Here is a 14,758-nt window from a genome sequence, read left to right on the forward strand (position 1 = left end):
ACAAGCACGACTACATGTGCTTGTGACTGCTCATGAAAGAGTTGACCTATACCATCATCACTTCCTATGCTATAATCATTTGCTTTAAAAAGCACCAAGCAGACCTAAAACATTCTACCTTTTTGTATTGTACTATGAATGTTATTAAAACTTCACAACCTTGCGATCTTTGGTCTTTTGCATTTTTACAAACAAACAGGTTCAATGTAAATTTGGAGAAACAGTAGACTGAATTTGAACTGGTGGGAAAAAAGGCCCAAGTTCACTGTCCAGATCAGGGTATGTGGCTGTATGGACAAGTGGTAGGCTAGAAAAGTGGATTTTGCTGTCAGCTTGCAAGCCTGCCAGTAATGGGTGGCTGATGGGCAGAAGTCTTGGAAGCTTAATCAAAGGCACTCTTTAAATGGAATGGCAGCATTTGGATCAAAAGGTAAAACAGAAAGAGGCAATGATAAGGCTAAAGAAGGAAGGGTATCTTTCAAAGACTAGGTGTCTCCCATGTTTAGTAACACCATCCTGGAGATGTTCCTCCAAGCAACAAGAACATGAAAGACTGTGCTCCACCCAGGTAACAAGAGGAGGAAGCCAGCAAGTCTTAACAAGGAGGTATAGCTGGAGGAAGCTAGCAGCTGCATGATGGTCACACAAACTTAGATGAAATGCTGCAAGCAATTGAACAACCTGGTATGATTTGACAAGGTGAGTGGCATTTACAATATCAAACTTGCAGCCATGAAGATCACAAAAGAAATCAGTAAACTGTGAGAAGAGGTCACTGATCAGACACAAGTATGAACGGGCACCTCTTCACAAGAAAATACATTACATCTTCCAGTGGGGGCAATTGGTGCTAATCACTACATTGCACTGTACTCTCCAACTGATAAAATGCTTGACCTTGAAATGGTGCCAGATGGCAAGTGCAGCTGAATCTTTGGAGACCAGTAACACAGCATATGTTTGTTTGCAGAAGCAATGGACTCACAGTGCCAAGGAGTGGGGACAAACTCAGAGCCAAGTATCATTGCTCATTTTCTTGATAACAGAGAAAGAGTTAGATTTAATGAAGCGAACTCTTCATTAAGCTAACCACTTTGAGCAGTTTCATCAGGGCAGACTGTGAGGGTGAGGCAGTATGGAGCATATAGAGAATGAGTAACTTCATGGTCACTTCCATGAACCTTTTGACCAGCACCACTTGTGGTGCTTCACTGTAAAATGAAGACAGAACTCCAGATGAATGAAAAGCAAAAAGAGTTGTTGGATACCACAGAACCTGAACATCATTCCATCTTTCTCACAGGTCAGGGAATAACTGAGGCACCAATCATAGGGGAACAGAACAGAATAAGACCTCAGTGGAGAAATCGTCTTTTGAAAAAAAATCAGTGTAACATCACTGTAGTGCACTCTGAACCAGTACAAATGCTCGAACATTGATGAGCATTGGCGTGTAATTAAAAAAAATCATGAGTTAAGCACAGCACAAAAACATAAGTAACTAAAAGGGGCAGAGACAGCTCGAACCCCTGCCTATCAGAGGGTATGGCCCAGTGGTGTTCAGCTTCACAGCACTGGTAAGCATCAGCAGTCATCACCAAAGCAGTAGCTGCTGGAATATCTGCAGGAAATGTTCTTGTCAGATACCCAGAAGACTGTTTGCACCCATGTATGAGAATGAAGGATTCATTCATTTCATTAGTAATGTCATGTCTCCGGCACGAGTGCATGATTTCACCATTTGAGAGAGTGGCCAGCTTCATGGAGATCCACATCAGGCATATCATCAAATGGATACAGGAGATCTCTGCTTTCCAATGCACTATCATCTCATCTTTAAGCTCTACAGAGTAAAGTGTGGGCAAGGTGAGCCTGACACATCTTGGAAGTCTCACCACAGTGTGTAGGGGTGTACATATGGGCAATAAAAAAGAAGTGCGCCTTGGGCACCGACAGAGCATATATAGATATGAATGCATGGATTAAAAAGATTACTCCACTTGGAGCATCAGCTGGTCATAATCTAGGAGGATCCATCAAGGGTCTCAGACATTGTTGCGATATGCTGTAATCCCATTCCCAGTGGCTGTGCATCTGTCCTGTCCCTGTCTCTCATTCTTCACTGGAGATGTTGAAGTGTGAGTGCATGAAATCCATTGCTAATTTGTTCACTTCAGTCTGAATGCCTCCCCATCCCCTAATTCTGCATTCACCAAGCTGCAACTTGGAGAGATTTTTCCTTTAATCTTCTTGTGATAAGTGCACACAATTTGCAGTTCCTCTAGCTGCTAACTTAGGTTCTTTAGTATTCCTCTTTCTTCAAAGTTTGGGAGATGATTTGTAGCTCGGGTGTTCGTTGTTGTGGTTCTGTTCGCCGAGCTGGGAATTTGTCTTGCAAACGTTTCGTCCCCTGTCTAGGTGACATCCTCAGTGCTTGGGAGCCTCCTGTGAAGCGCTTCTGTGCTGTTTCTTCCAGCATTTATAGTGGCCTGTCTCTGCCGCTTCCGGTTGTCAGTTCGAGCTGTCCGCTGTAGTGGCCGGTATATTGGGTCCAGGTCGATGTGTTTGTTGATAGAGTCTGTGGATGAGTGCCACGCCTCTAGGAATTCCCTGGTTGTTCTGTGTTTGGCTTGCCCTATAACGGTAGTGTTGTCCCAGTCGAATTCATGTTGCTTGTCATCTGTGTGTGGCTACTAAGGATAGCTGGTCGTGTCGTTTCGGGGCTAGTTGGTGTTCGTGTATACGGATCGTTAACTGTCTTCCTGTTTGTCCGATGTAGTGTTTTGTGCAGTCCTTGCATGGGATCTTGTACACTACATTAGTTTGCTCATGTTGGGTATCGGGTCCTTTGTTCTGGTGAGTTGTTGTTGTCTGAGCGTGGCTGTTGGTTTGTGTGCTGTTATGAGTCCTAGTGGTCGCAGTAGTCTGGCTGTCAGTTCAGAAATGCTCCTGATGTATGGTAGTGTGGCTAGTCCTTTGGGTTGCGGCATGTCCTCGTTCCGTTGTCTCTCCCTTAGGCATCTGTTGATGAAATTGCAAGGGTATCCGTTTTGGGCGAATACCTTGTATAGGTGTTCCTCTTCCTCTTTTTGTAGTTCTGGTGTGCTGCAGTGTGTTGTGGCCCTTTTGAATAGTGTCCTGATGCAACTTCATTTGTGTGTGTTGGGGTGGTTGCTTTCATAGTTTAGGACTTGGTCTGTGTGTGTGGCTTTCCTGTAAACCTTTGTGGTGAATTCTCCGTTTGGTGTTCTCTGTACCATCACGTCTAGGAATGGGAGTTGGTTGTCCTTTTCTTCCTCTCTAGTGAATCGGATTCCTGTGAGTGTGGCGTTGATGATCTGGTGTGTGTTCTCTATTTCTGTGTTTTTAATTATTACAAAGATGTCATCCACGTATCTGACCCAGAGTTTGGGTTGAATTTGTGGTAAGACTGTTTGTTCTAACCTTTGCATTACTGCTTCTGCTATGAGTCCAGAGATCGGTGAGCCCATGGGTGTTCCGTTAATTTGTTCGTATATTTGGTTGTTGAATGTGAATTCTTGGACATCATCAGAAATATACACATAGACAAGGAAGTAACTATGGTCTCATTCGATGTAACGGCACTGTTCACCTCCATCGACAAAACACTAGCCAAAGAAACAATAGCCAACCTGCTGGACAGACATAACAGAACCTATCAGGACGTTGAACCTATCAACAAAGACGGCATACTTAAACTACTGGACTTGTGCCTCAACACACTTCACATTTCTGAACTGACAGCCAGACTACTGCGACCACTAGGACTCATAACAGCACACAAACCAACAGCCACGCTCAGACAACTCACCAGAACAAAGGACCCGATACCCAACATGAGCAAAACTAATGTAGTGTACAAGATTCCATGCAAGGACTGCACAAAACACTACATCGAACAAACAGGAAGACAGTTAACGATCCGTATACACGAACACCAACTAGCCACGAAACGACACGACCAGCTATCCTTAGTAGCCACACACACAGACGACAAGCAACATGAATTCGACTGGGACAACACTACCGTTATAGGGCAAGCCAAACAGAGAACAGCCAGGGAATTCCTAGAGGCGTGGCACTCATCCACAGACTCTATCAACAAACACATCGACCTGGACCCAATATACCGGCCACTACAGAGGACAGCTCGAACTGACAACCGGAAGCGGCAGAGACAGGCCACTATAAATGCCGGAAGAAACAGCACAGAAGCGCTTCACAGGAGGCTCCCAAGCACTGAGGATGCCACCTAGACAGGGGACGAAACGTTTGCAAGACAAATTCCCAGCTCGGCGAACAGAACCACAACATTCCTCATTCTTTGTGTTGAAACTCTCCTGTTCACAATGACTTTGATTTCCAACCATCACTTACTGTCTCTGAACTTTCACCTCATTTTAGCTAGTGAACTGCGAGAGATCCTGTGATAAAATTTTAAAATCATCTCAAATTATATTTCTATTAGCTTCTTAACATGAATAATTGCCTGCTCAGATTGTAAGTTTGCTCACTGAGCTGGGAGATTTGTTTTCAGATGTATCATCACCATACTAGGTAACATCAATGAGCCTTTGGTGAAGCACTGGTGCTCTGTTCCACTTTCTACTTATGTGTCTTGGTCTATTAAGATGGGTGATATCATTTCCAGTTCTTTTTCTCAGAAGTTGGTAAATGGGGTCCAAAACAATGTGTTTATTGATGGAGTTTCATTTTGAATGCCAGGCCTCTAGAAATTCCTGTTTATGTCTCTGTTTAGCCTGTCCTAGGATGGATGTGTTGTCCCAGTCAAAGTGGTGTCCTCCTTCGTCTGTATGTAAGGATCTAGTGATAGTTGGTCATGTCTTTTCATGGCTAGTTGGTTTTTGTGTATCCAGGTGGCTAGTTTTCACCTGTCTGTCCGATGTAGTGTTTGTTGCAGTTCTTGCAGGGTATTTTTTTGTAAATAACATTTCTTTTGCTGGTTGTTGGTATAGGGCCCACATACTTAACTAAAGAAGCAAATCATTCAAACACCAACAAAATAGAGGTGCATCAGGACATTTAAAATGGGCCACAACACACTGCAGCACCCAGGTACTATGGGTGCCTGAACAAAAATAGCGATACAGCATATCCAAGAAGAGCTGGTCCCCGATAAACCCAGTCCACTGGTTCTTAAACAACAAACCCAAACAAGTAGACAATGCGCCCAGAAACACTAGCCACACTACCATACAAAGACATCTCAGAGATGACTACCAGACTACTCCAATCCCTTGGTGTACTGGTAGCCCACAAACCTACCAACGCACTGAAACAGCAACTGAAACAGCCTATGCCAAACAACCAGCAAAACAAAAATGTCATTTACAAAAAATACCCTGTAAGGATTATAACAAACAGTACATCAGACAGACAGGCTGAAAACTAGCCATCTGGATACATGAACACCAACTAGCCACCAGAAGATATGACCAACTATCACTAGTATCCTTACATACAGATGAAGAAGGACACCACTTCAATTGGGACAACACATCCATTCTTGGACAGACTAAACAGAGACATACACGGGAATTTCTAGAGGCCTGGCATTCAAACCAGAACGCCATCAATAAACACATCAATTTGGACCCCATTTACCAACCTCTGAGAAAAAGAACCAGGAAGGATATCAGCCGTCTTAATAGACCAAGACACATAAATAGAAAGTGGGACAGAGCACCAGCACTTCAGAGGCTCACTGATGTTACTGAGTATGGTGATGAAATATCTGAAAACAAACCTTCCAGCTCAGTGAGCAAACTTACAACCTGAACCTCAACCTGAGCTATGAATCTTCTCAAAAATGGCATAATTGTTTGCTCACCATCAGCATACGGACTTCTGACCTGCTGCCTAATAGCCTCCAGGGAAGTCGCCCATGGATGGGAATGCATCAGTGTTTTGTCCTAATCGGTTCCCCCACAATTTGACCAACACCCTACACTATTCCCGCTGCCTCAGTAACCAATAACATTCTATTCACTATTCCATTTCTGAACTATTGCTCTCTAATCTGAACATAAACTTTCTCCAAGAATTTATATAGTGCCTTTAAAGGTTGCAAAGGTATTTCACTGGAACATTAAACAAACAGAGCTACATAAGCAGATGTTAGGTCAGATAACCAAAAGCTTGAGCTAAGAGGTAGATTTTAATTTAGCTTAAGGAAAAGAAAGAAGAGAGGCAGAAATGTAGCAAGGGAATTCCAGATCTGGCACCTTGGCAGTCGCCAAAGGTGGCACATTGACTGGGAATGCACAGGCCATCTGAATTGGAGACATTGAGATATTGAATTGAATTTAATGTCACGTGTACCGAGGCACAGTGAAAAGCTTTGTCTTGTGAGCAATACAGACAGATCACGAGTTAAGTAGCATAGATAACAAATAATAGATAAACAGTGGCAAAAAACAAAAACACAGGTACAGGCGAATGTTAAGAGTTTGAGAGTCCATTCAGTATTCTAACAGTAGAGTAGAAACAGTTAAGAAACTGATTTTGAATGGCAAAGTTGTCATACCAGGTAGTGGTACATCCAGACAGAATGCTCTCGATATGGTGCACCTATAAAAATTGGCAAGCGTATTCGCTGTCATGCCAAATTTCCTCAGCTGCCTGAGGAAGAAGAGACATTGTTGGGCCTTTGTAAACAATGCGTCCACATGAAAAGTCCAAGATGTGTTGTGGATGACCGCTCCCAGGAGCTTGACACTCTCCACTCGTTCCACCTCTGTGCTGTTAATGTGTAGAGGGGCACGAGTAACATCCTGCCGAAAGTCAATAATGGGTTCCTTGGTTTTGCTCGCATTGAGAGCTAGGTTGTTCTCACTGTGCACCATTTTTCCAGGTCTTCCATCTCCAGTCTATAGTCTCTTTCATGGTCATCGGAGATTTGATGAACTATGGTGGTATCATCAGCAAATTTGTAAATAGCATTAGTCTGGTATTTGGCTGCGCAATCATGGGTATGCAGTGAGTACAGCAGGGAGCTGAGTACACACACCTGGGGGAGGCTCCAGTGTTGAGTGTTAGTGAGGATGAAATATTGTCCCCAATCTTCACTGATTGTGGCCTGCGGGTCAGGAAACTGAGGATCCAGTTGCAGAGAGTGGGGCATAGTCAGAGATCACCAAGTATAATAATCAGTCTAGTGTGGATAATAGTGATGAAGGCTGAACTGTAGTCAGTGATTAGGATTCTTCCATAGCTGTTCTTGGTGTCAAGATGTTCTCGGGAGGAGTGAAGGGCAAGTGATATGGCATCTGACGTGGATCAGTTGGTCTGATAGGCAAATTGGAGTGGGTCAAGAGTAGTGGGGAGGCTGGAGTTGATTAATGCTATGACTAGCCTTTGAAAGTACTTCATGACCAAAGTTAGGGCCACTGGGCGGTAGTCATTGACACATGATGCAAGAGCCTTCTTGGGCACAGGGATGATATTGGCCCTCTTGAAACAGGCAGGGACAGTGGCCTGCTGCAGGGAGAGATTGAAGGTATCAAAGAAGACCTCTGCCAGTTGATCAGCGCATGCTCTGAGTGTACGGCCTGGTACTCCATCTGGTCCCATTGCTTTCCTTGGATTCACACGAAGGAAAATGGATCTGACCTCTGATGCAGTGACTGTTGGGATAGGTTTGTCAGGACTTGACAGAATAGACGTTATCTCCACCGAAATTCTGCTCAAAGCTCAAAGATATCTCAAAGGTGCAGATGACACCAAAATTGGAGTTGTAGTGGACAGCAAAGAATGTTCCCTCAGAGTACAATGGGATCTTGATCAGGTGGGCCAATGGGTTGAGGAGTGGCACATGGAGTTTAATTTAGATAAGTGCGAGGTGCTGCATTTTGGAAAAGCAAATCAGAGCAGGACTTAAATGGTAAGGTCCTGGAGAGTGTTGCTGAACAAAGAGACCTTGGAGTGCTGGTTCATAGTTCATTGAAAGTAGAGTCGCAGGTAGATAGGATAGTGAAGATGACTTTTTGGGGGTGGGGGGGGGGGGGGGATCTAAGATGGCGGTGATCTGAAAAGATCACACTGTAGAGCTTCACATCGCAGCAGGAGCAGGACGGTCCTTTAACCCACCCAACCCAGGTCATCAGGATTTCTTGGGGCGTTGGAAAGATTGTGGAGCCCCAAGAAACATTTCAAAATTGACTTACCTGTATTTTCAGCTGTCCAGAAATGGCTAAAAAGGGAGGAGGAGCATCTGAGGCCGGGCCTGCAGCTCAGCCTGCAGCAGCCTCAGAGCAGATTACTCTCCAGAACCTGGTGAACCAGCTCTCGAAATCTCGCGAGATGTTGGGGAAACAGATTGAAGAGAAGCTAGCTCCAGTGTCTCTCATGCTGCAGAAGCATGAGCAGCAGCTGGGAGATCTGGAGAAGAGGACGGATGAGGTGGAGCACAGGGTCACAGTGGTGGAAGCTGATGCCAGTTCATTCAAGGAAGAGATTCAAGCCCTGAAGACGCAGGTTCGTAATTTGCATGACCAAGTGGATGATCTTGAAAACAGGGGCAGGAGAAAAAAAACATTTGGATCATCGGTCTGCCTGAGGGTAAGGAAGGTGAGCGGCCTGCGGAATTTGTTAAAGATTGGCTTCCAAAATTCCTTGACTTGGAGACTAGCATGAGAGGATTGAAGATAGAGAGGGCTCACTGGGTCGCAGCATGGAGGTCGGGTCTGGGTCAACACCCTCGTCCTTTCCTGGTGCGGTTCCATCATTACCGGGATAAGGAGAGAGTCATGGAGGCTTCCAGACTCAAGGGGAAGGATCCAAAGGCCCTAATTTACGAGGGCCTTAATTTACGAGGGATCTAAGATCATGTTTTTTCAGGACTTTTCAGTGGCGGTGATCCAGAAACGAAAATCGTATGATGGTGTCAAGAGAAGATTGAAAGAGCTTGGGATTCAGTACTCCCTGAGATGTCCGGCAGTGCTTCGGATCACCTTAGATGGATCCATGCATCTCTTTGACACATCGGAAAAGGCAAGAGACTTTGTGGACAAACTAACCTAATTTAAACAATTGTAGTATGTATAAATATTGTTGCTTGGGTATGCGTTTATCATTCTGTAAAAGGAATGCAGGAAATCCGGTTGAAGCTTTGTTTTTCCCCTTTTTTTTCTATTGAGAATAATTTGGTTCAAACTATGTCTGATGGGTTAAGATGTACATTTTAAATTTCTAAGGACATACCAAAGGATGGGTGGGGTATTTATTCCTTTTTTTATATAAAACACAATGTTATTTTTATTCATATTGATATTCTATGGGGTGTTTATTCTTTTTAGCTTGTGCTTGTGATGCGGCTCTAGCTGGGAGAAGTGAAGGTGGTTGAGATGGTTAGATGCCTATTTATGGGCAGTTCGGGACGGGTAGTTGCCCCATCCGGGCAGGGGGTGAGTTCCCCTACTTAGCGCTATTGACACTTTATATGTTGATTTGTTTTCTGGTTTTTGTTGTTTTTTATTTTTAATAATTTTGTATGTTTGTTAAATGTAGTGGTTTTACTTTATGTAGTTTTTATATTTGGTGGACCATGCGACACTAAGGCTCGGCAATTTGTGGTTTGGGTTCCTCCTCTCTGGAATTTAAATGTAATTGCAGAAGATTATGGCTAATGATTTGATTAAATGGTGTACCTAGAATATCAAGGGAAGTCACTCACCAATTAAGAGGAAGAAGGTACTCTTGAGTCTTGGAAAGGAGAAGGTGAATATTGCTTTGTTACATTTGGATGACAAGGAACATCTGAAATTACAGCAGAATGGCTTTGACCAAGTTTATTTTTAATCATTTAATACCAGAAGTAGGGGAGTGGCTATATTGGTTAGGAAAAATCTCTCATTTAAATTGTTGGAATGTGTTAATTCTTTAATTCTTAAAGTTGATAAATGGGGAAGAATATGGCATTTGAAATGTTTATTATCCCCCAGCTCATCCTCTTAAATTCTTGGTAGATGCTTTTTCTAAACTAATAAGTCTCAAGTCTCGGCACATTATAGGGGGAGATTTTAACTGCCTCATGGACTCCACAGTAGACAGGTTGCCTAAAGGTCCCTCGATATCCTCTGCACAAACTAAACAGTTATTGGGTTTGTGTGGGGAATTAGGATTGGTGGACGTCTAGAGGTGTCTCCACCCTACAGGTAGGGATTTCACATTTTTCTCCAATCCACACAGATGTGACACGAGTATGGATTTTTTTTTCTGACCCCTGCGGTAACCCTGGATCTGGTGGCATCCTGTACGATTGGTAATATTGCCATCTCTGATCATGCTCCAGTGTACCTCATGGTTAAAATTAAGAATGTTACAGTGGATTCAAGGTACTGGTGAATGGACCCCTTTATTCTCATGGACAGCAAGTTTGTGGAGTATTTCTCTAGGGAATTTCGGGCATTCCTAGACATCAACATAGGCTCAGTTGATAGCTCATCTGTTCTCTCGGAAACTGCCAAAGCTTATGCCAGAGGGTTAGTTATTTCATATTCCACAAGTCGGAAGCGGCAGAAGGGTGAGCAGCAACGTCTCCTTGAAGCACGATTGAAGGCAGCCGAGAAGGCCTATTTTGACAGACCCTCGTTGGTCAAACTACAGAGGATTACGGCACTGCGATCTGCACTAAATTCTGTTCACGCAGACGGCAAAGAAGGAGCTGGCAAAGCAAAGGCTATACGAGCATGGTGACAAGCCAGGCAAATACTTAGTATACCTTGCCAGAAAGAGAAGTGCCCCACAAACCATTACAGCAATTAGGGAAGGTTCTGGGAACCTAACATGTGATTCTAAAAAGATTAATGTGGCATTCCAGAGATTCTACTCTAAGTTATATCAGTCTGAGAATTGTGAGGAGGGGCAGGCCAAAATGGAATCCTTTTGTAGAAATCTGAAGCTCCCGGGTGTGACTCCCGAACAACAGTCCTTTCACAATGCCCTATTATCAGAGCAAGAAGTGCAGGAAGCTGTGAGGCAGCTTCAGAGTGGAAAGGCACCCGGTCCTGATGGACTTCCCAGTGAATTCTATAAGGAATTTATAAGTATACTGTCAGGCCCGATGCTGAATATGTTTAATGATTCATACAGTCACGTTTGTCTCCCACCATCTCTGAGAGAGGCCAATATTTCACTTATCCTTAAAAAAGGGAAGGATCCAGAAGACGGTGCTTCATACAGGCCCATCTCACTCTTTAATGTGGACTTTAAGATCCTTTCTAAGGCTCTTGCGTTAAGGCTGGAGACTGTGTTACCTTCTATTATTGCAACATTTAAAAGGCATCTGGAGGGGTATATGAATAGGAATGGTTTAGAGGGATATGGGCCAAGTGCTGAAAAATGGAACTAGATTAGGTTCGGATATCGGGTTGGCATGGATGAGCTGGACCAAAGGGTCTGTTTCTATGCTGTACATCTCTATGATCGTGATTATGGGGTTGGAGAATTATACAGAAACTGAGGGGCAAGTCTGTGGAGGGAATTTAAAACCTGCTTTAGACCTTGTACTGCAGTTATCAGTTTTATATTTGTTTTTCCCCATTTACATTTTACTTAATTTCCTTTGGCTTAAAGCTATTTCTATTAATGTTTTGGTGGAAGTTTGTTTCAGAACTGCAGAGAATTCCATATCACGTTAAGGGGAAGGACTGAAGCAATGTTAATGCATTTTGGCACTTAACTAACCAGCATTAGGTTTCTATTGAGAACAGGCCTGAGGAAGTGGAAATCTTGCAACCAAGAGCTGTCAGCCAGAGGCCAATTACCTTCCATTGTGGACCATGCCATCAGGAGTAGTGTTTCTGTTGGTAATACTCTGAAGCCTGATAGTATGGATTATTGGAGACAGATGAATGGGGTGGACTGGGAATCAGAGGGAAATGGTCACTGAAGGAATGGCAGCAAGGGGTCAGAGGCAAGTATAGGGTGTTAGCTTAGTTGCCCACCCCTTATTTCCGGATGATATGACCAGGCATTGAGTACCTCCTGACGCAGGACACCCTTTCTGAGGCCATGTGGCAACGCCAACAAGGGTTGTTGGGCAGCCTTCAGAAGCCACTTGGCAGTCATCTGAGTACTATGATATAATTGAAACATCACTAAAATCCATTGGACTCAGAATATTTAACTTTTTAGTGGTTACTTAGTGAAACTATGAAATTAACTAATGAAAATAATGATCATTCTGTCACCATTAGTCAGGATTCCCATTTCAGGACCTTCCCATCCCCAGTTTAATTTGGGGACAGATTTTCTGATACCAGGAATTGGATACTGATACTCCCACCTGATTCTCTGTCCTTTCTGCCTCAATCATTCCTGCTCCTGGGGCTTCCATCAAATTCAGCCCTTTGGCTTCTTTGATGCCTTTCATATCCTTGTATACTGACACTTCTTTCAATAAGTAAAAGAAACTGACTCAAGTCAGTCAATTAAATTAATGTAGCTTGATCATCTATTTTCTCAAATTCTCATGAAGGATCATCAACGAAAAGATGTTATGAAACTCGAAAGGGTTCAGAAAAGACTTACAAGGATGTTGCCAGGATTGGAGGATTTGAGCTAAAGGGAGAGACTGAACAGGCTAGGGCTGCTTTCCCAGAGGCTGAGAAGTGACCTTATAGGAGGTTTAAAAAATTATGAGGGTCATGGATAGGGTAAATAGGCAAAGTCTTTTCCCTGGGGTCAGGGAGTCCAGAACTAGAGGGCATAGGTTTAGGGCGAGAGGGGAAAGATATAAAAGAGACCTATGGGCAACTTTTTCACACAGAGGGTGGTACATGTATGGAATGAGCTGCCAGAGAAGTGGTGGAGGCTGGTACAATTACAACATTTAAAAAGACATTTGGATGGGTATGTGAAAAGGAAGGGTTTGGAGGGATATGGGCCAGGTGCTGGCAGGTGGGAGTAGATTGGGTTGGGATATCTGGTCGGCATGGACAGGTTGGACTGAAGGGTCTGTTTCCATGCTGTACATCTCTATGACTCTATGGGTCACTTTCCTTCTTTCAGATGCTCAAGGTTCCTCCTTTTGCTCACTTTCTCTTCTTATTTCAAAATTTATATGCTCCCTTCCATTGGAAGTTAATAATAAGGATTATATTGATTGCATGTCTGCTTAAACGAGTAAAGGTAATATATGTTTGTACGCTAAGTTAAGCTGATGGACATTTCACTTTTTTCTTGCTCTGCTACAGTTTGAAAGAAAAATGACTTTGGCTCCTGGTTTTGTAGCTCCATCAAATCTTGATTACAATGGCTACCATAGGTATATTGATGAAATGTTGCCACCTGAAAGTCCTGTACATTATGGTCTCCACTCAAACGCAGAGATTGAATTCCTGACTGTAACTTCAGACAGACTTCTCCATACTTTATTAGAAATGCAGCCCAGAGATTCAGTAACGAGTGAAGGAGCAACACAAACTGTTGAAGAAAAGGTTAGAACATTATAAACTTGTTATTAAATGCAATTCTTTTAGACTACAGATATTCATATTTTTATTATTAACTTCCTATCAGTGAAGATAAAATGCAAAATAATAAAATTATTAAGTTGTGACTGAACCTAACATTTCAGGCAAGAAAAAATTGGCAAAATATTTCACATTGGCCTTTACATTGTATTCAAAGCAGAATGTTGATTATTGACAATAACCTAAGCAATTTGTTTTAATAATCTTAAATTTGCTGAACACCTGAAAATCTTACATACACATTGGCTAGAAGAAAAGTGATTTAGCATGAAGCTATACTGATTAAGATATTGGTTTTCATATTCAAAATTTGGTTAGCACAGTTAAACCAAAGGCTTACGCATCAAGAAATGTAGAAAATAATTTTATGTTACTCTAAACTAAATGTCAGCATTATGAGATAAAATTGAATAGAAATCATGCTTAACAATCAATTTGTACTGCTTTTAAAGGTAAAGACTATTCTGGACGATATTTTGGAAAAACTACCAGAGGAATACAATATGACTGATATAACCTCTAAAACAGCTGAGCGTTCCCCTTACATTCTGGTCTGCTTCCAAGAGTGTGAAAGAATGAATATCCTAATTCACGAAGTGAGACATTCATTAAAGGAACTAGATCTGGGGCTAAAGGTAAGAATTGCAATATGTTGCACAAATTGCTCAAGTATGTTTATTCTAAAATGATAATGTCCATCAAAAGGCTTCATTGTATTTCATTTCATTGTCTTTGATTAAACTAAATTATTATACAATGGACAGTTGAAAGTGAAAGTCATACAGTATATTTTTTGTATTACACCTCAATGAGTACACTCAGTGCTGAAGGAATGCAATAACAGCCTTTCAACCAACAGTAAGACTAAATTGCAATGTTTTGTTAATACTATACAAGAAAAACTAATCATTTTGCATTTCTTTAAAATTGCACAACATTCCAGCAAACCAAATAATTAGTTTTATAACCAATACAAATTAAATCATGTAATTTTTTTGTTGCTATCTGTGGAGACATTCTAAGAAAATGCTTGTGATTTTACTGTACATAGTGATGAGCAATCTTTAAATTCATGTCTGATGTGTGGACATTTCAGGCATGGTCAACTATTACTTACTGTAATACCTACTGTGGGTCAGTTGCCTGCTGCAATCCCAGTTGCCTTTCCTTCCAACTGCACTGCTACAAGTGCCAAATAAGTGCCCCAGTGCAGCTCTTAGGATAGTATATTTGCCCAAAAG

The 14,758-nt window shown here is 42.4% G+C and overlaps 1 protein-coding gene across 1 annotated transcript in view; it reads left to right on the top strand.

The window, feature by feature from the left end:
• The window catches only part of dnah9l (dynein, axonemal, heavy polypeptide 9 like), a 428,305-nt gene that overhangs the window by 394,296 nt on the left and 19,251 nt on the right, over positions 1-14,758 (top strand). Inside the window, exons 79-80 of the mRNA XM_072579200.1 lie at positions 13,239-13,481; positions 13,970-14,152. Of these exons, the coding sequence (XP_072435301.1) occupies positions 13,239-13,481; positions 13,970-14,152 (426 nt within the window). The remainder of the gene's footprint in view (positions 1-13,238; positions 13,482-13,969; positions 14,153-14,758) is intronic.

This window comes from Chiloscyllium punctatum, chromosome 10 (assembly GCF_047496795.1).
Source record: "Chiloscyllium punctatum isolate Juve2018m chromosome 10, sChiPun1.3, whole genome shotgun sequence".
Taxonomy (NCBI): Eukaryota; Metazoa; Chordata; class Chondrichthyes; order Orectolobiformes; family Hemiscylliidae; genus Chiloscyllium; species Chiloscyllium punctatum.